This window comes from Hippocampus zosterae, chromosome 20 (assembly GCF_025434085.1).
Source record: "Hippocampus zosterae strain Florida chromosome 20, ASM2543408v3, whole genome shotgun sequence".
Classification (NCBI taxonomy): Eukaryota; Metazoa; Chordata; class Actinopteri; order Syngnathiformes; family Syngnathidae; genus Hippocampus; species Hippocampus zosterae.
In genome coordinates this window covers 12433839-12455357 of record NC_067470.1, presented here as the reverse complement: position 1 = coordinate 12455357, position 21519 = coordinate 12433839, and the positions used below count along the sequence as shown (strand labels likewise).

At 47.1% G+C, this 21519-nt stretch overlaps 1 protein-coding gene and 1 long non-coding RNA gene across 2 annotated transcripts in view; one reads left to right on the top strand and one right to left on the bottom strand.

Moving 5' to 3' along the window:
* The window catches only part of vipr1b (vasoactive intestinal peptide receptor 1b), a 91096-nt gene that overhangs the window by 30661 nt on the left and 38916 nt on the right, over positions 1–21519 (top strand). Inside the window, exon 3 of the mRNA XM_052054283.1 lies at positions 125–235. Coding sequence (XP_051910243.1) covers positions 125–235 — 111 coding nt within the window. The remainder of the gene's footprint in view (positions 1–124; positions 236–21519) is intronic.
* Positions 19763–21519, bottom strand: part of LOC127593107 (uncharacterized) — a 49789-nt gene continuing 48032 nt past the window's right edge. The window contains exon 3 of the long non-coding RNA XR_007960324.1: positions 19763–19841. This is a non-coding gene — a long non-coding RNA (uncharacterized LOC127593107). The remainder of the gene's footprint in view (positions 19842–21519) is intronic.

The window sequence follows — 21519 nt, the reverse complement described above, 5'->3', positions numbered from 1 at the left end:
AGGGCAATATTTGCAGTGGGAGCTACTGTATTTTTAGCCGTTTTTTTAAAAACATTGTGGCAGTATGTTTGTGTGTTATTCGCCATTGTATGATTGATTTATATATTTTTTGTCTGTGTGCTAGGTTGCCAAGGCATGTGGGACATTGTTGCCTGTTGGCCCTTGGCCAGTGTGGGTGAAGTGGTCACAATACCATGCCCCGCTTACTTCAGCTACTTCAGCGACCAGCACAAAGGTAAATAATAATAATAATAAACGTCAATGTATGAAAAGTACGACCACATGTCTCCAATACTAATGCATATCTACTCATGGCTAGAGACCTCGTTTAAAGGAAATAGGAGCTGTTGCCTCTTCATTGGTAACAGCTTAAAGCAAGACACCATCCATCCATCCATCCATCATCTACCGCTTATCCGGTCGCGGGGGCAACAGCTTTAGCAGGGAAGCCCAGACTTCCCTCTCCCTAGCTACTTCTTCCAGCTCTCCCCGGGGGATCCCGAGTCGTTCCCAGGCAAGCTGGGTGACATAGTCTCTCCAGCGTGTCCTGGGTCTTCCTCGGGGTCTCCTCCCGGTGGGACATGACCGGAACACCTCACCGGGGAGGCGCTCAGGAGGCATCCGAATCAGATGCCCAAGCCACCTCATCTGGCTCCTCTCGATGTGGAGGAGAAGCGGCTCGACTCTGAGCCCCTCCCGGATGACTGAGCTTCTCACCTTATCTCTAAGGGAGAGCCCGGACACCCTGCGGAGAAAATTCATTTCAGCCGCTTGTATCCGGGATCTCGTTCTTTCGGTCACGACCCATAGCTCGTGACCATAGGTGAGGGTTGGGACGTAGATCGACCGGTAAATTGAGAGCTTCGCCCTTTGGCTCAGCTCCTTCTTCACCACGACAGACCGATACAACTCCGTGAGTCGTCACCTTACCGTGGTGGAGGGGTTTGTGTGTCCCAATGATCCTAGAAGCTAAGTTGTCTGGGGCTTTATGCCGCTGGCAGAGTCACCCATGGCAAACAGGTTCTAGGTGAGGGGCCAGACAAAGCACGGCTCAAAAGACCCCTTATGATGAGTAAAATTAATGGATCTCAGTTTCCCTTGCCCGGACGCGGGTCACCGGGGCCCCCCTCTGGAGCCAGGCCTGGAGGTGGGGCTCGTTGGCAGGCGCCTGGTGGCCGGGCTTACACCCATGGGGCCCGGCCGGGCACAGCCCGAAGAGGCAACGTGGGTCCCCCTTCCCATGGGCTCACCACCCATGAGAGGGGCCAAAGGGGTCGGGTGCAATGTGAGCTGGGCGGCAGCCAAAGGCGGGGACCCTGGCGGTCCGATCCTCGGCTGCAGAAGCTAGCTCTTTGGGACATGGAATGTCACCTCTCTGGCAGGGAAGGAGCCCGAGCTGGTATGTGAGGCAGAGAATTTCCGACTTGATATAGTCGGACTTGCCTCCACACACAGCCTGGGTTCTGGTACCAGTTCTCTCGAGAGGGGTTGGACTCTCTTCCACTCTGGAGTTGCTCACGGTGAGAGGCGCAGAGCAGGTGTGGGCATACTCATTGCCCCCCGGCTCAGTGCCTGTACATTGGGGTTCACACCGGTAGACGAGAGGGTTGCCTCCCTCCGCCTTCGGGTGGGTGGACGGGTCCTGACTGTTGTTTGTGCATATGCACCAAACAGCAGCTCAGCATACCCACCCTTTTTGGAGTCCCTGGAGGGTGTGCTGGAGAGTACTCCTGCTGGGGACTCCCTTGTTCTGCTGGGGGACTTCAATGCTCACGTGGGCAATGACAGTGAGACCTGGAGGGGCGTGATTGGGAGGAACGGCCCCCCCGATCAGAACCCGAGTGGTGTTTTGTTATTGGACTTCTGTGCTCGTCACGGATTGTCCATAACGAACACCTTGTTCAAACATAAGGGTGTCCATATGTGCACTTGGCACCAGGACACCCTAGGCCGCAGTTCGATGATCGACTTTGTAGTTGTATCATCGGATTTGCGGCCGCATGTTCTGGACACTCGTGTGAAGAGAGGGGCGGAGCTGTCAACTGATCACCACCTGGTGTTGAGTAGGCTCCGATGGTGGGGGAAGATGCCGGTCCGTCCTGGCAGACCCAAACGTATAGTGAGGGTTTGTTGGGAGCGTCTGGCGGAATCCCCTGTCAGAAGGAGTTTCAACTCCCACCTCCGACAGAGCTTTTCCCATGTTCCGGGGGAGGCGGGGGACATTGAGCCCGAGTGGACCATGTTCCGTGCCTCTATTGTTGAGGCGGCCAATCTGAGTTGTGGCCGTAAGGTGGTTGGTGCCTGTCGTGGCGGCAACCCCCGTACTCGCTGGTGGACACCAGCAGTAAGGGATGCCGTCAAGCTGAAGAAGGAGTCCTATCGAGCCTTTATGGCCTGTGGGACCCCAGAGGCAGCTGACGGGTATCGACTGGCCAAGCGGACCGCGGCTTCGGTGGTCGCCGAGGCAAAAACCCGAGCGTGGGAAGAGTTCGGTGAGGCCATGGAAGCCGACTTCCGGACGGCTTCGAGGAAATTCTGGTCCACCATCCGACGTCTCAGGAGGGGGAAGCAGTGCACCACTAACACTGTGTACAGTGGGGATGGGGCGCTGCTGACTTCGACTCGGGACGTTGTGAACCGGTGGGCAGGGTACTTCGAAGACCTCCTCAACTCCACCAACACGCCTTCCTTGGAGGAAGCAGAGCCTGGGGACTCTGAGGTGGGCTCTCCTATCTCTGTGGTTGAAGTCACCGATGTTGTTAAAAAGCTCCTCGGTGGCAAGGCCCCAGGGGTGGATGAGATCCGCCCGGAGTTCCTCAAGGCTCTGGATGTTGTGGGGCTGTCCTGGTTGACACGCCTCTGCAACATCGCGTGGTCAACAGGGAGAGTGCCTCTGGATTGGCAGACCGGGGTGGTAGTCCCTCTTTTTAAAAAGGGGGACCGGAGGGTGTGTTCCAACTACAGAGGGATCACACTCCTCAGCCTCCCTGGTAAGGTCTATTCAGGGGTGCTGGAGAGGAGGGTCCGTCAGGAAGTCGAGCCTCAGATTGAGGAGGAGCAGTGTGGTTTTCGTCCTGGCCGTGGAACAGTGGACCAGCTCTACACCCTTAGCAGGGTCCTTGAGGGTATGTGGGAATTCGCCCAACCAGTCTACATGTGTTTTGTGGACTTGGAGAAGGCGTTTGACCGTGTCCCTCGGGGAGTTCTGTGGGGGGTGCTTCGTGGGTATGGGGTACCGAACCCCCTGATACGGGCTGTTCGGTCACTATACCACCGATGTCAGAGTTTGGTTTGGTTCATAACCTTTTTGGACAGAATTTCTAGGCGCAGCCGAAGCGTTGAGGGGGTCCGTTTTGGGGGCCTCAGTATTACATCCCTGCTTTTTGCAGATGATGTGGTGCTGTTGGCTCCTTCAAACGGGGCTCTCCAACTCTCACTGGAGCGTTTCGCAGCCGAGTGTGAAGCGGTTGGGTATGAAAATCAGCACCTCCAAATCTGAAACCATGGTCCTCAGTCGGAAAAGGGTGGAGTGCCCCCTCCGGGTCGGGGAGGAGATCTTACCCCAAGTGGAGGAGTTCAAGTATCTTGGGGTCTTGTTCACGAGTGGGGGTAGGAGGGAGCGGGAGATCGACAGGCGGATCAAGCAAGACACCTTTGGGATTTATCCTCTTTGTCGGTTGTTTGTTTGGGAGGGGGAGGGGGTGTTCCGGCTCTCTGTTGCCATGGCTTTTGTTGTACATTGTCGGCATCGTGTTTTTTGATAAGTCTCTTGTTATTTCTTTATCCTTTGTGGGATCCTATTCTTTCTGGGTAAAACCGTAACCTGACAGAATAATTCGACCATAGATCCCGTAGACTTGGATACGATTCTGAAAGTTTTGGCCAGCCAAAGATGACTGGTGGGACAGCAGAAAAACACTCTTGCCGAGTAACGCAGTCATCTTGCTGGCCCATTTGTTTGAGGATTTAGGGACTCGGGTCGAGCATTTGGGTATCCGAGGGGCGTCGCTCTCGGGTCCCCGAGCAACTGCCATCAGGATGGATACACCCCCGGTCGTTCCCCTGGAACCCAGCTGCCATTATGACGGACAACCCAAATGCGGGAAATTTAGTTTGCTCAGTCATTAACGTCTCACTGTCATGATAGTATGGCGTGTGATTATTATTTTTTTTTAATGTTTTAACACATGCCACGTCGAGCAAAAAAAGAAAGTGGTCGGGCGAATGTGTACAACATTGATTCACATGCATCACGGAACTTGATGGGACTCAGCGTCCTATCTGCTTGATTTGTCATGCCAAGTTGAGCCACTCTTGTCTCGCACCAGCAAACGTGAAGGAACACTTCTTGAATCATATTTTTATTTTTCACTAAGGGTTCGGTGAATCTGCATATGAACCGGTTGCGTTTGGTACCTCTAACAAGGTTAAAAAACACTGGATAAAGTTATTCAGCAATGTCTACTGATTTTTCAAAATCAACCTTCCATATAGTCACAGGATAGTTCCAAGGTTGCTTTTATTTTGAGTCTTTTGCCTGGCCAGGAGGATTTTGAGTATCTTGGGTCCTTGTTCATGAGTGAGGGCAGCAGGGAGCGGGAGATCGACGAGTGGATCGGTGCAGCATCTGCTGTGATGTGGACTTTGTATCGGCCTGTCATGGTAAAGACGGAGCTGAGCCAAAAGGCGAAGCTCTCAATTTACCGGTCGATCTACGTTGCAACCTTCACCCATGGTCACGTGACCGAAAGAACGAGATCCCAGTGGCTGGGGAGAAGGACATCTGGGCTTCCCTGCTTAAGCTATTGCCCCAGCGAAGAATGTCCACATGCCGACGAGACCATTACGCCAACCCCGCTAGTCAACTCAACTGGGTAACTGTAAGTCGGGCACCACGGCCATAAGTTCCAGCCCAGAGGAACTATGTGAGTACGGCACACTCAGAATTGAGCCACGCCAGTGACTACAACAAGAACAATGTTATGTGTCACATTGATTCCAGTGCCGATGACTGTTTTGTTGATCCCTGTGTTGTGGGAATGTTAAGTTGCCTAATTGAAAAGCTCAAAGAAGTAAATGGGCTGTAGATCAGAGGAGTTTCTTTATCATGCCGTCTTGAGTGGATCCCAAAGTGTTAGGGTCACCATGGCTAAAATTACACAACCCGGACATCGCTTGGGACAAACTGATCTTAGAAAATTGAAATACATTCTGCAGTGCACGTTGTTTCAATTCAGCTGAGGTTGGGTGCGCTCCATATCTCGGTTTCTGGGAGGGGCTCATGACCTACCCCAGCGAGGAACCTTCAACTACCGCTCATCAGCCGTTCAACCTCCTCAGACGGTGTGCTTAGCCTGGTGCTGTTGACGGGTTGCGGACCGACGACGATGCACCAGGCGCCGTCTGTTGATAGAGGGAGCTAGGGGGTTACTGGTTCTGATTTAGTTTTGTGTTTCAGTAGAGGGTGTTCCGTTGGGACCAGTTCACGGGCTACCAGTGAATCACTATTGACTGGTTGGGCACCCCTGTTTTTCACGGTATGACCATAAGGAGGTGGTTGTTTATAAGTGCAGTCCTCACCTGCACTGATGAACATCCAGGGTACGGACATGGAGCGGGTGACCTCCTACAAGTACCTGTGTGTTCTGCTCAACAATAAACTAGACCGGTCTACCAACATAGAGGCTCATATCAGGAAGGTTCTTACGACTCAGAAAACTGATGTCTTTTGGGGTACAGGGGTCACTCCTTAAGACCTTCTATGGTCTGTGGTGGCTTCAGCTATCCATTTGTTTAAATATTTTACAAGCCAAGACACATTTCTTTCATTGAAAAAATCCTGCGGCACACCACTAGGTAAAAATGCGGAAATAGCTTATTTTAACAATTAAAGTGTAATATCATTATTAGAAGCGTTTTTAGCATTGAACATTGTATTATAACACCTTGACTAGGAATAAAATCAACATCAATCCAATAGTTTATAATCTTTCATATTTATTATCAGTCATGTCCTGGGTATGACGTTAAACTGCATCCAACTGGTCCTCCAGGTTGGGGGTTGGACGTGAGGTTAACAACCTCACCCTGTAAAACAAAAACCTGTCACAGAAATGGCGAGAAGAAGCCATTCCGGTAAATCACGGTGAAAAGATACAGCACATCTTTGAATGAATCCATGACTGGGCCGGGTGAAATCCAGCAGGAAGCCAGACCCCTGATGACCCCGATTTTCAGAACCAAGACCAACATCAGAGTAGGCAACTGGAATGTGCGCACAATGTTCCAATCTTGTCGCATGGACCAGGTGCTGAAGAATATAAGGGTATATCGTCTAGACATCTTAGGCATTAGTGAAATGAGGTGGACGGGGCAGGGGCGCCTCATAGTTGACGGAACAACTTTTCTGTACTTTGGGAAGCAAGATCACCTTTCCCATGGAGTCGGCATCATTCTCTCCAGCAGTGCACAAGCATTGGTTGGATGGAAGCCGGTGAATGAATGGATTATCACAGCAAGGCTCTACAGCAGATATGCCAAAGTAACTATCGTGCAAGTCTATGCCCTAACCGAAGTTGCCTCAGAGGAAGATGAAGACATATATAGATAAGATAAAGACTACAACCTGGTCCAGACCGCGATTGAGGAGATCCCCAGTTGTGACATCAAGATGGTTATTGGAGACTTCAACGGTAAAACCGGATAGCTACAGAAGGGGCCTTAATGCCGCAGTTGGATCACATGGGTCTACAAGTTCCACAAACGACAACAGGGAGAGACTGTTGATGCTCACAAGTACCAATGGCCTCAGCAATGGCAACACCTTTTTTGAGCACAAGAGGATCCACAAAATGACCTGGGTTTCACCTGGTGGCGGGACCCGGAACAAACTGGACTACATCTGCGCCAACACAAGGTGGCGCTCGTCATTGTAGACGTTCGCCCCCACAGAGGTGCAGATGTGGGTTCAGACCACTTCCTTGCGGTGGGTAAAATCAAGCTGAAGCTGAAGAAGGTGCAGCCCAAGAGACCTTACACAGTGGAAATGCTGAAGAATAACAACATCTCAGAAAGCTTCTGTGGGGAGTTGAGTAAGAAGCTCAAGGTACCACAACACCTTCCAACCATTGAGGAACAGTGGAGTATGTTCTCTTGTGCCATCTCTGAAACTGCAGAAACAGTTGTAGGCAGAAAGAGGGGTACCAACAATCAAATATGGATAACAGACAGGTACAGGCGCTGGGACAGGCCAGTGAAGAAGAGTTGCAGGAAGGACAAAAGACAGTGGCTCGAGGAGAAAGCAAGAGAGGCACAGGAAGCAGTAGAGAAGAACAACACAACGACCCAATACAAGATCGTGCGGGAGCTAACCAACTCCAGGAGAAGCTCTAGCATGCCAATCAGGAGCAATGATGGCAGGACACTCCTAAGCGACGAGGAGCAAGAAGCAAGATGGGTGGAACACTTTAGGGAAGTTCTCAAACAAGCAATACCTCCCATGCTCTTCAATTTCGATTAGGATACACCAGCTCAAACTCTAAACATTACATCAGAAAAGATATCCTAGACCCCTCTTCCTCAACTTGCGGACCGCGATCCACGACCGGACTGCCAACCTCCTCTGTCCAGACCGCTGACCTCCTCTGTCCGGGCCTCCTCTGTCCGGACCCTCGGCAAATTGTATAAAATAATAAATTATAAAGTGATTTTTACTGCTATCAGGCTATTGATAGCAGTTGGCAGAAAACCTGAAAACCTGGACTCATCCCCACTCACCAATTTTTAATATGCTTATATTTATATTTTATAATTTATATTTACTCATGGTCCAGTGGTTCAAGTGTCAACTTCACAGTCCAGAGGTACCGCGTTCAATTCCAGCTCTGGCCTCCCTCTGTTGAGTTTGCATGTTCTCCCTGGCCTGCGTGGGCTTTCTCCAGGCACTCTGGTATCCTCCCACATTCCAAAATAAATGCATGGAACTCTGATTCAACACTCTAAATTGTCCCTGAGTGTGGGTGTGAGCATGGATGGTTGTTCATATCTGTGTGCCCTGCGATTAGCTGGCAACCGGTTCAGGGTGTCCCCTGCCTACTGCCCGAAGACGGCTGGGATAGGCTCCAGCAACCCCGCAACCCTTGTGAGGATTAAGCAGATCAGAAAATGGATGGATGGATATTTATTTCTCCCTTTCACAATTTTTGCTGCTGTAAATTGGGGATTTCTCCTTTGTGAGACAAATAAAGGTTTTTCTTATTTTCTTATTAGTGATGGGTCCAGCAACACCGATGCGTTGACGCATGCGCCGGGCTCACAGAGCAAACCACGTGGCGGTGCATGTGCTGCTTCATTACGTCACGTGATTGACACGTGAACTGCACTGGCGCAGTTTAGACTGCATTGGCTGCGTTGACACAGTCCAGGCTGCTAATTGACACGTGAACTGCACCGGTGTAGTTTAGACTGCATCGGCTGCTTGGCACAGTCCAAGCTGCGCCACTTAGTCCAGGGGTTGTCGACTCAGTGCAGGGGGCGTTGACACAGCAAAAGCCCGCACAGTGTATCCTAAGGAAGCGCATCTGGCGACACGATGCTGATTGCAGAAACAAGCCAGACCTCACCCTCGCTCGAATAAAAATATATGTTTGGGCAATACGGAAAACACACTGATTAACAGAAAAAAATTGTCCGTCTGACTTCGAGCGTCATGTCGGCTGTCAAAGATTGGCTATTATTATATGAGAAGTGCTTTATGAACGTTTGTACTGTACGTCATACTCCAGTTGATAGGCGGGAGCCTATAAGGGGGAGTTCCAGAAAGTGACTGCGTGTGAGCACACCGCATGTTTGATGACTCTGCCACGTTGCTATTAAAAGTCACATAAAACGTAAACCTTGTCTGCTGACCATTATTACATCGGCTAGGCTAGTTTAGCTGTTGTCGTGGTTCAAAGCTTAATATGTGGTGTGGGTTGGGTCGGCGCCGCGAGTACGTGCTCGCGCTCACGCGCTCACAGCAGAGAGCAGCAGACTAGCGACTGCTGAGACGCGCTTCACTCGAGTGACGTTGCTACAGTACGAGCATAATATGGAGCAGCTTCCGGACAAATATAAATTGTCCGCCGTGTAGAGCCATTTTGATCTCCTTTTGGAGAATAAGGTATTTATTAAAATCTCCTTGTCTCTTCAAGTGGCTCTCGGATTTTTGACATGTCTTATTCCATTGTGTGTGTGTTCTCCACAACAGGGGAAATAGCATGCATTAAACGCAACAGACTGAAATTTAAAACACTGGAGCATCTTATTGTACTAGATCAAAATTTGTGAAGACAAAGCCCACAAGCATCCTCATTCACATGATTTTCACATTATTGAAACACATTGAATGATACAATATGAATGCATGGATGTGAATGATATTGTCAAGGGTCAATGTCATCTTTATTGTCAAATATGCTTTATGTATGACATGCAGCATAGATGAAATTTCTTCCTCTCAATCCTCAGTGCATACATGCATGCAAACATGCTGTGCATTAAACACACACAGCTTAGAAAGGATAGCAGCTACACTGTATAAAAAAGACATGTAATCTGAACAGTATAGACAATATAAACAATATAAACAGCATAAACAACAACATAAACAATGGCGCTTGTGGCTATTGTGGGTAGAGTGAGCTAGTGCATTGTATACACGTCATCATCAAATCAGTTTGTTCAGTCTGTCAAGTGGGTTGGCTGCAGGGATTTTGAAGGTCCAGCAGGTGGCAGTGGTCAGCGACACAGTATCAGTACAGTATCAACACAGTGTGTCATTGTGTCAACACGCCTCATGAGGCCTCATGATCCCATAACTACGTCTTATCTAATCTTATCTTATGTTTCATAGCTCTCTCATTCTCATGCTTATTTCTCTTATGGAAGTAGTTTTTGTTGTCATTGTTGTCATTGTTGTTTGTCTCACTAATTTGGTTACATGTAAATTGGACTTCTTTGTCTTATTTTGTGACAAGTGATTATGCCCTATTTGTTCTCCTTGCCGCTTGCAAGCACTTTTTCTTCTTTTTATTTCATCCTGCCTTTTTGTTGCAAGTGGCTTTTGTTGTACTTTGTCACCATTGCATTTTTTAATAATAAATATTGTGTTATTTTTTTTTGCTCGACTATGTTTGTGGGATTCTATTCTTTCCAGATAAAACTGGAACCTGACAAAAGGTCAGCTTCGTATGGTATGCTTTGTTTGATCTTTCCTAACTACCAGCTGGGTACTATTTTACAAGTTTGAAGCAAGTAAATTGCAAGTAGACTATCTGACAACAGAGTGCAGAATTTTATATTTTGTGTCCTCTTTGACAAAAGCAACCAAACAATGGAAACAAACGCTCAACACTATACCTCTGAATGGAATAGACATTCCCCAATCCCAATACAGTGAAAAAGCCTTGCCATTTACTTTCAATCTCAAGCTAAAGCTAAAGTAAATATTGCATGACATTTCACCATGAAATATTAACGTAGCTTCATGGTGGCATTTGTCTCTATCAGCAGATGAGCTGATATGAGAACTACAAATTGTCTGACAACTAGTGATCATCGGTAGCAAGACAATTCAAACCGAATGTGGTCGAGTAGACCTGGGCAAAGTACAGCCTGAGGGCCATATCAAGTCCACCCACAGTCTCTGACCGGCCAAAAGAGTGACCATGAAGTCAAAGCAAACCATATGTGTGCTTTTATTTTGAAAGTTTTGTTTTCATTTTATGGGGATATGTGCAGACGCTAGTGCCGGTCAGGTAGCAAGCAAGAGGTGTGATTTGTGTCTGCAGTGTTGCCAACTTAGGGACAGCTTTGCTATATTTAGCTTTTATTGCCCCTCCGGCAAATAATTTCCAACAAAAGAGACAAGCAAAAACAAACAATAGCTGTCTGAATTTTAGCACAGTGGAGGGAAGAGGGCCAGGAAAATTTTGCCTGATAATTCTGTCAGCACATATCCAATTATAAATCATATACATTGGTGCCTCTACTTACAAACGTCTCTTCACAGGAAATGTTCATGTTACGAGACGCCTCAACAAGAAAATGTTGTTTGTCTCTGTGGGCCCTGAGATTGTCACGTTTCGGGCAAGCCGAATAAAGTTGGGATCCCAAAAGTCTAGACACCAGACAAGTTCTCAGTAGCAAAAAGGGTTTAATATACAAAAATCGCACTGCCAAAAAGTAACATAAAGTGCTGGTCAAAACAAGGACTGGAGGGCACAAAAACGAATGACAAAAAGCGCTTGCACAAAAGGCAAGGGAGAAAAATAAGAACCGCGAAGGCAAACAAAAAACAATGTAGCAAATACACGCAAGCAAAAGCCAAATCACAAAATAAAAACCATACTTACAAAATACTTGGTACCGAGAGTTCAAAAGCGAAACACGACGAGGTCTAGAGCAAAGCAGTCTACGAGCAAGGAAGCAGCAAGGCAAAGGCAATACTCCGACAACGGGTGAACAGCAGGTCCTCAAATACAGAGTGTACTAATCATAGATTGGCAGCAGGTGTGCACAGAAGTCCGCTCATGCCACCTGCTGGCCAGACTGAAACAGAACCGTGACGTACCGCCCCCTCAACGGACGCCTCCTGGCGGACCACCCGGCTTCGATGGGTGTGCAGCGTGGAAAGCACAGAGAAGGGACGGGTCCAAGATCCAGGAGCGGGGGACCCACTGCCGATCCTCCGGGCCGTAGCCCTCCCAGTCGACCAGATACTGGAACCCCTTACCCCTGCGCCGAAAGTCCAAAATTTTCCGCACCGTGTACACCGGGTCACCATTGATAATCCAACAACAAGGGACTGGTGGCCACCGGTTTAAGCAGGGAAACGTGGAAGACTGGGTGGACCTACATGGTGGGCGGCAGCCGGAGCTTGACGGAGACGGGGCTTGTGGGGCAGTGGGGGTCTTGAAACAGTTTTCCATTCATCCCTCTCCCGTATGCGGACTAAATGGTAGGCACTACGTAGATCAAGCTTAGTGAAGATGGTTGCAGATGGGAGAGGGGCACACGCGGAATCAAATAGTGGAAGTGGATATTTATTCTTGATGGTGATCTCATTAAGTCCCCGATAATCTACACAAGGACGTAGTGACTTGTCTTCTATGAAAAAGAACCCGGCCCCCAAAGGAGATCTAGATGGCCTAATAAGGCCAGCAGAGAGTGAGCTGTCGATGTATTCCCTCAATGCTTCTTGTTCCTTGTGGGAAACTTGATACAAGCGAGAACTCGGAAGAGGGGTGTTAGCGAGTAAGTCGATGGCACAATCGTATGGCCGGTGTGGTGGCAAAGACTGAGCGCGGTCCTTACTAAACACTTGTCGCAAATCATGGTAGATGCTCGGGACTTTATCGAAACAAATAGATTCAGGCGAGTCGTTACGAGGAAGCCCTCGACCCCACGCAGCAGACTGCAAACAGTGAGCATAGCAAAATGGACTCCAATTCTCAATCGCGGGGCGTTCCCATGAGATGACTGGATTATGTGTCTTTAGCCAGGGTAACCCCAGGATTAATGGTACGGATCGGGACCGCATCAGATAAAACCTCCTATATTCGACGTGATTGCCCGATAACTTCAACATTAAATGGCCTGTGATCTGTTTCACTTGCGCCAGGAGTCGCCCATCAAGATCGTGAACCCTTTTTTACACTTTTTTTATTTAACTCCACCGGACAACCCAGTTTGTTAGCTATTTCAGTGTCAATAAGTCGTCCGCCCCCGAATCCACCAATGCCCGAACCAGAAGAGCCAGCGATAGACCATAAAGACTACCGCCAGCACGAGTCTCCTGGGAAGTCCTGCCCTGGACTCCTCGGGACCCAAACATCCTCCTACCAGCTGCATAGGCTCCCCTTCTGCGACGACTGCCCCGTGATGACTTATCAGAAGCAGACTGGCCTTCAGCATGTCAGGGCTGGAAACGAACAGGACCCCCTTCACTTCCGCATTCCCGCTGTCTTTCCCGCATACGATGGTCCAGTACGATGGCCAGGTGGATGAGTTCCTCCAAGGTAGTACTGTCATCGGGGATTGCCAGTTCATCTTTCAAGGAAAAATTTAAACCACGACTAAACAATCCACGAAGGGTGCGGTCCCCGTAACCACTTCGGGCAGCCAAAATCCGAAAGGAAATAGAGTATTCGGCCACTGATTGCTTTCCTTGCCGATAATCTAATAACCGACCTTTGGCCTCTCTTCCCATAACTGGATGGTGGAAGACCCGTCGAAACTCTGCCACGAAATCAGGGAAGGAAGACCGAAGCCCGGGTTTAGCATTGCTCACTTCCAAAGCCCATGACGCGTGAGATCATTCCCCTGAGTTCCGTGAGATCTTGTTCCTGCTGACCCACTAATTGTCCTTGGCTGGACAAGGCGGTCATAATCTTGTTGGCGTCTACGAGATCCATGTTGGTCGGAGTATTATGTCACGTAGCAAGGTGGTGGTGGACCCCAAAAAGCAGGCAGGAGGGAGGAGCAGGGTGTATTTGAAGAATTGTATTTAAAACACAGAAAACTAAATCCTAAACAAAGTCCAAAGTAACAAACAAAAACACTGACTTAAACAAAAACGATCAATAACCAAAACACTACCAGAAAAAAATGACAGCAGCAAAGGAGTCAGCAGGCTGGGAGTCCTTTTAAGGCCCTAATTACCTATGACCAACGGGTCTGCAGCTGCCAAGGGAGCCCTACAGTGCCACCTGTTGGTCCATAAACCAAATCATGACAGAGATTGGCTGGCAACCTGTTCAGGGTGTCCCCCGCCTATTACCCTAAGACAGTTGGGATAGGCTCCAGCACTATTATGTTTTGCGTGGTGGTAGAGTCGTTGGACCCCAAAAAGCAGGAGGCAGGGAGGAGCAGGTTGGAGTGACCAAGATGTATTTAACAAAAATGCAAACAGGAGAAAATCACAGCAAACAAACAAAAAAAAAACTAACAAAAACAAAACATGACATGTCCACAGAGACACACACAACAGCAAGAATGATCCGACACCGACTCGTCGAGCAGGGAGTCCTTTCAACAAAACACCAACTAATGACACAATGATCAACAGGTGTGCTACTGTAGGAAGAGCCCTACAGTGCCACCTGTTGGTTACAAACAGAACCACCCTAACAATCAACCCCTACCACCACCCTTGTGAGGATAAGGATCGGAAAATGGATGGAATGGATAAACATTTATGTCTGAATTTCAGGGGGGCTTGGAACGGATTAGGGCATTTACATGAAAAACGCGTCTGTAATTTTCTAGTTATGAAATTTCTTCCAGAACCAATTAATTTCGTAAATAGAGTCACCACTGTATTTGTAATGGGTGGAGTAGAAGTCATCGCTGTATCATTATACCTCACTGTCAATAATATAAAACTTCCCACTTATCTACAGTCGATGTTCTGGAGTCCTAACGAAGAATGGCTAATGTGAGTTGGCAGTGTGTGCACAAAATTAATGTTAGCACTCCTAAAGTGTCAAGACAATTTAATGACCACTTGTGATTTGGTTTAAAAATGTGTATTTTGTAATTTTAACATTCCATACCAAATCTACACACATAGCAGTTTCTTGAAGTGAGACAATACTATTTTTCTTAATAAATAATAATATAGACAAAGTTCATGTTAGTATACTGGCTTGGGCCTAAACAGGCGTTCCAGTTTCTCATGTGTTGCGAAATGAATTGCTCTCCCCTGTAGTAAAGAAGCATTTTAATAATGAGGGACCACTCCGAGTGTGGGCCCACCACCAGTTACCTATACCTGATTTAAGCCTGATTAAGGGTTGCTCCATCTCTATCACAGTGTTAACTGCTTAACACTTACTAAACTGTGTTTTTAACTCTTTGGGCCCTATTACCTACCCAGCGCAAGGCTAGCGCGAGTCGCAGGCAAACTGTGCGCTCGGGTGGAGTTTCCTTTCTTTTGGGATTCTGCTCGATTTAGCACAGGTATAATTGGGCATAAGGGGCCTTTGCATCTTTCTGCACCTTTGTGGGATGGAACGCAGCTGACGTCCAGCCAATCAATGTTGCTTCCCTCATTTCTATTCAAATCAGGGCAGCCAAAGCGACGACATGATTGACATTGTGTAAGCAGAAATTGACTTGTTGGGGTCAGTGCATGACAATGGCACGCACCAAAGTGTACTGAAGGCTCTCCCCTTGCGGATGATGGTGTTGGCTGCTCATGTGACATTGACCAATTGCAGACTACCTTACAACCATGACCATATGTCCAATGTGCCGGCCCCCTTCTTTATGCATTTTGTCTTTACATTTGTGTTACCTTGATTTAAAAACAAAAAACAAAACGAAAAACCTCCTTTAAATGAAATAAAATGTTAAACAATGTATTAAATAAATAAAAAAGGAACTGCTATATTAAATCTGTCAATGTAATTGTTTTGTCAGATCTAATCTATTAATATTTATTCAAATTATTTACTCAACAACCATATTCTGTCTTTGATTAACCTGTTTATTCATTGCAGAACATTTCATGAAATTACTAATGCAAAGTGCCAAGAAAAGCATCTAGAAATCAATAAAATGTGAAAGGTAAACAAAACAATCGGTGCTTAGACTGCACCGATTGGGGCCTCTTTGAAACTTCAACGGGCACACTGGATGAATACACAGACACTGTAACATCATACATCAGTTTCTGTGAGGACATGTGTGTACCAACGAAGTCCTTCCGCTCGTTTAACAATAACAAGCCATGGTTTACTCCCAAACTCAGGCAACTCAGGAAAGAGAAAGAGGCCGCATTTAGAAGTGGAGATCGGGCACTGTACAAACATGCCCGAAACCAATTGACGAAGGAAATTAACATCGCAAAGAGAAGCTATGCAGAGAGGCTGAAAAACCAGTTCTCTGCTAACGACTCTGCATCTGTATGGAATGGCCTGAAAGCAATCACTAACTATAGAATGCCATCCCCCCAAACAGTGAACAATAAGGGTCTTGCTGATGAACTAAACATGTTTTTCTGCCGATTTGAAAAGGACACCCCCATTTCCCACACACACCCACCTCTACCAGAAACCACTCTACCTACCCCCCCACCCTCTTTTTCTCCACTACAGATCCACGAACAGGACGTGAGACGGCTCTTCAAGCAGCAAAAGATCAAGAAAGCTCCGGGGCCCGACAAAGTGTCCCCCTCCTGCCTGAAAGTCTGCGCTGACCAGCTGGCTCCGGTCTTCACACAGATCTTCAACAGATCCCTGGAGCTGTGTGAGGTCCCATCCTGCTTCAAACAGTCTACCATCATCCCAGTTCCCAAGAAATCGGCAACATCGGAACTGAACGACTATAGGCCTGTCGCCCTGACGTCTGTGGTCATGAAGTCCTTTGAACGCCTTGTGCTGAACCACCTAAAGAACGTCACTGGACCCCTGCTGGACCCTCTCCAGTTTGCCTACCGGGCAAACAGGTCTGTGGAAGACGCAGTCAACATAGGTCTGCACTACATCCTCAAGCACCTCGACAGCACAGGGACCTACGCAAGGATTCTGTTTGTGGATTTCAGCTCTGCGTTCAACACCATCATCCCGGAACTCCTCAACCCCAAACTACTCCACCTCGGTGTGTCCCCTGCGATCTGCCAGTGGATCCTCAGCTTCCTGACGGGACGGACACAACAGGTGAGACTGGGAGCAACAACATCATCAATACGCACCACCAGCACTGGAGCCCCACAGGGATGTGTCCTCTCGCCACTGCTCTTCTCTCTCTACACAAACGATTGCACCTCAACAGACCCAGCTGTCAAACTCATAAAGTTCGCAGACGACACCACGGTCATCGGTCTCATCAAAGATGGCGACGAGTCTGCGTACCGCCAACAAGTGGAGCAGCTGGAGCTCTGGTGCGGCCGACACAACCTCGGGCTGAACACGCTCAAGACTGTAGAGATGATCGTGGACTTCAGGAAACATTCTTCTCCTCAGTTGCCCCTCACACTATCCAACTGCCCTGTGTCAACCGTCGAGACCTTCAAGTTCCTGGGAATCACAGTCTCCCAGGACATGAAGTGGGAAGTCAACACCATCTCCATCCTGAAAAGGGCCCGGCAGCGGATGTACTTCCTGAGGCTGCTGAGGAAGCATGGCTTGCCACAGGAGGTGCTACGACAGTTTTACACGGCAGTCATCGAATCAATCCTGTGTTCTTCCATCACGGTTTGGTTTGGGGCCGCCACAAAAAAGGACAAAATCCGACTTCAACGGACAGTTAGGACGGCAGAAAAAATCGTTGGCACCGCCCTACCCACTCTTGAGGACTTGCACACTGCAAGAATCAAGACAAGGGCACGGAAAATCCTCCTGGATCCCCCGCACCCTGCCCACCACCTTTTTCAGCCACTCCCCTCAGGCAGACGCTACAGATCTATGCGTACCAAATCCAGTAGACACTTAAACAGCTTCTTCCCTCTAGCCATTAACTCCTTAAACAGTCACTGACATAGTCACTCTTCTTGCACCACAAAATGGTATTACAAAACTACTGGTATACTCTAAGATGGTTCAATGATTTTGTTGTTTACGATGATACTAGTGCAGCGTGTTATACCGGAGACAAATTCCTTGTGTGTTCTACATACTTGGCCAATAAAGATGATTCTGATTCTGATTCTGACAAATCTGTCAAAAGTCCTCATCTCTTGCATGTTTTTTATGATTCTTCCCTTCAAGCGCCACCACAAGTAAATTTACCCGTCTCCAGCTTTAATTTAGTAGGTTTCACCAAAAAAAAAAAGAAAATTACGATTTTCATTGACTGCTTGGTCAGGTAACACTTATTTGGCAGTATTTTAACTCTGCGCTTGGGTGGTGGTGCAGCATTTATGTGGCCTGGTCTGCTTAAATTGAAGGCACCCTTCCAGTTTCTCTCCTCACGGATGAATAAACCATGTATTCCCCACATGAATAATTCAAACGACAAACTCCCCACCTATAATTACGTTATACAAATAAGAAGAACTGAGACAACATGATGTGTTCAACTTTTATTCGTAAGCAGGCTGAGAGTGACCACTCAAACCTCCACTGGTTTGAATTATTAAACCCTATTATACTTAACATAAACATGCCTTCTTGAGTACGTTGAGCTGTGTTGGATACGACAAAGTGAAGCAAATTGTGAATATGCTTCCTGCTTGGAGATGTATCATCAAGCAAAAACTCACTGGATTAATACGAAATTATTGCTTTTGATAGTATGATACCATCTTAACTCAGTTTTACGATATTATTTGCTGAATTCATGTCTAATATTAAAGCCACATACAATATGTCATATGGGCTGACTTATCATTCCGACCTGGTTCAACAATTATCTGTGACAAAATTGATTTAAAAAAGAATGTTTAATATTCGAGGTGTCAAATTATCAAATTTTTTTCTAAGAGCCCTTTTTATGCGTTGGTTTCCTGTGTTCGAGTTGTTTAGGGCGGGGAAACAACTGTCAGTCACAGCCTGAAGCGGACATTGATTGGCTCCCATTATGTTGGGGCTTGTTCAGTCGAAGCTGATAGGCTCCCATTGGAGTTGGGCTGCCTTAGTAAGCAGCGGAGAGGAGTGGAGAGGTGAAAATGGAGCAGCATGTGAGAGTTCTTGGCACAATGAATGGAAAATTTACATTCCAAAAATGCCCTGACGACACAATTGATAAATGTAGAGTGTTGTGCCTAATTTGCAAGAAGGAGATCCATCGAAGCAGCTCAAATTTAGCCTCCCACATCAATGCAAAGCACCCAGTCACGAGTGCAGCCACAGCTGACATAAGCAACGAAAGGATTCGCAATATAGCGAGCAAGCCATACATAGCAAAGCTCTTCGGCAAACTAAACTCAAGAACAACCCACGTATGAGGCGTAGTTGATGTGTCCTCTGTAGACTACTAGAAGTGATTGATTGTATTTCAGCACTTGTAGTTTGTCATGATGAACAGTGTTATTTCTGTGTGCTAACTTTCAGCAATGTGATTTAAGAGTCTGTTTTATTTGTGTTGGTGATGTTTAGAAGAATTTATTTTGTACGACAGGAGATGACAAGAACATTTTATATTTAGTTATTTCATTCAGATTGAAAAAAAAAGGAAACTCACACCGATGTTGAGAAAGGTGATCACCAATTATTTTGCTTGAGGGAAAGGTCAACTAAGAGGTTGAGACTAAATTGGATTTATTTACTTTCTTTTTCACTGTGTTTGTCGTGATTATAATTTTGTTGTCCCGTGTTTATGTTTGATATAAAAGTTAATTGTTTTTACAACTGTTGTCTTGTTTCTTTGCCCATGCCACCCCCTCAATGGTGACATCATTGGCTCCGGTGAATCGAACCTAGTGTCCCCTTACTGGTCCAAGTAGAAACCCGTTGTCTGCCCAGAGTGTTTTATCTAGTGATGGGTCCATGAGGCCTCATGAGGCGTGTCGACACACTGACACACTGTGTTGATACTGTGCTGATACTGTGTCACTGACCACTGCCACCTGCTGGACCTTCAAGATCCCTGCAGCCAACCCACTTAACAGACTGAACTGACTGATATATTGTTTTGTATATTGAACATATAAAATATACAATTCGGTAATAAATTGGCAAAAGGTGAAGGTAAGATATAAAAAAAGGAAAAGAAAATAGTCATCATCACAAATATGTGTTCAAAGGAGTAGAAAGAAGCAAAAGCGGATGAGGCTGGCGTACAAAGGAACTCCTTTGCGAGGTGGGAGAGGTTTGGGAAAGAAGTGTGTTGGTCCTTCCAGTACAGCTGCTTCCTGGAACCTTGATTGTCAAACATGGAGTGGAGAGTCAACCAATAATAATTACTGATTGTCAATTAAATCATCAACATAACAACCGTGAAAAGATGAGTGAACGTTTGTATACCTGGCGTAATACTGGGTGTATCGCGAACTTCATTCTCATGCTTGGCCCGATAATGCCTCAGCATGGTGGAGGTGCTTCTGTTGGTGTATGACAATTCGACTTGGCAAATTCGACATTTCACCTGTAATGAAATGTGAATAAGAAGTAACTAAGAGTTACCTTGAAATGTATTCGGATTAGAATGGTACAACACGTCAATAATCTGAGAGGCACTCGGCGAGTGCCTCTCGCCGAGAGGCTCTCGGCGACAGAAGGCGATTTGAATAAATAAATAAATAATACCTTATTCTCCAGGACATCAAAATGGTCCCACGCGGCGGATGATTTGCGTCTCTGCTCCATAATCGGCAAGGAAGGCAAGGCACGAACACGAAGTCTTCACTGACATGAACTTCGACAAGCGAGCGTGAGTGAGGTCTGGCTTGTTTCGGCAGGTGGCATTGTGTCGCCAAACCCACTTCCTTATAAACACTGTGCGGCGGGCTTTTGCTGCGTCAACGCCCTCTGCACTGAGTCGACGCCCCCTGGACTAAGTGGCGCAGCCTGTACAGTGCCAAGCAGCCGATGCGGTCTAAACTGCACCGGTGCAGTTCACGTGTCAATTAGCAGCCTGGACTGTGTCAACACAGTCGATGTGTCAATTAGCAGCCTGGACTGTGTCAGCGCAGCCGGTGTGTCAATTAGAAGCCTGGACTGTGTCAACGCAGCCGGTGTGTCAATTAGAAGCCTGGACTGTGTCAATGCAGTTCATGTGTCAATCACGTGACGTAATGAAGCAGCACATGCATCGACACGTGGTTTGCTCTGTGAGCCCGGCGCATGTCTCAATGCATCGGTGTCGCTGGACCCATCACTAGTTTTATCATCTCCAGCAATTATAAAACAGATGTAGCCCTTGTTACAAATGGTCTGTGAGTCAATTTGTACCGGTCCAAACGAGCAGAAAGGCAACAGGTGGGTGATGAACTGACGAGTCTCAGGTGTGAGGTGCAGAGCACCCTGGCTGAGGAGGCTGCCTGGCTAGCCCCTCCCAAACAATAATGCCACTTTTTCTTTTATCTTTTGATCTGCCTCAATAATGTAACTGATTTAAAATGAAAATAGGTGTCCTCTCAGTAATTTTTGATAAGATTAAAATATGGATTAATTAGATTCATTAAACACAGACCCTAATTAATGAATCACAATTTTTTTATCGCCCGACAGCACTAGTTTATATTCATTTTACATTTCCAAAGAGTTTATGGCTCCGATGGAATCTTGTCTTAAACCAGTGTTTTTCAAACCCTATGTCGCGGCACACTAGTGTTAGAATCCTGCCACTGAATGTATACTTTCGCAGGTTGTGTTGCAAATAGCCTGTTTATTCATCTGGCCTCATTATCTTTCGTGTACCGTATTTTCACGACTATAAGGTGCCATTAAAAGTCTTAAATTTTCTCCAAAATGGACAGGACGCCCTATGGTGCGGAGCGTCTTTTGTATGCGCTGAGTTCCAAAATCTGACTGACAGCCGACACGCTGTTTATATAGAGAAAAGGCAGAAGTGACTGTGGCCAGGCATGCGGGAAAG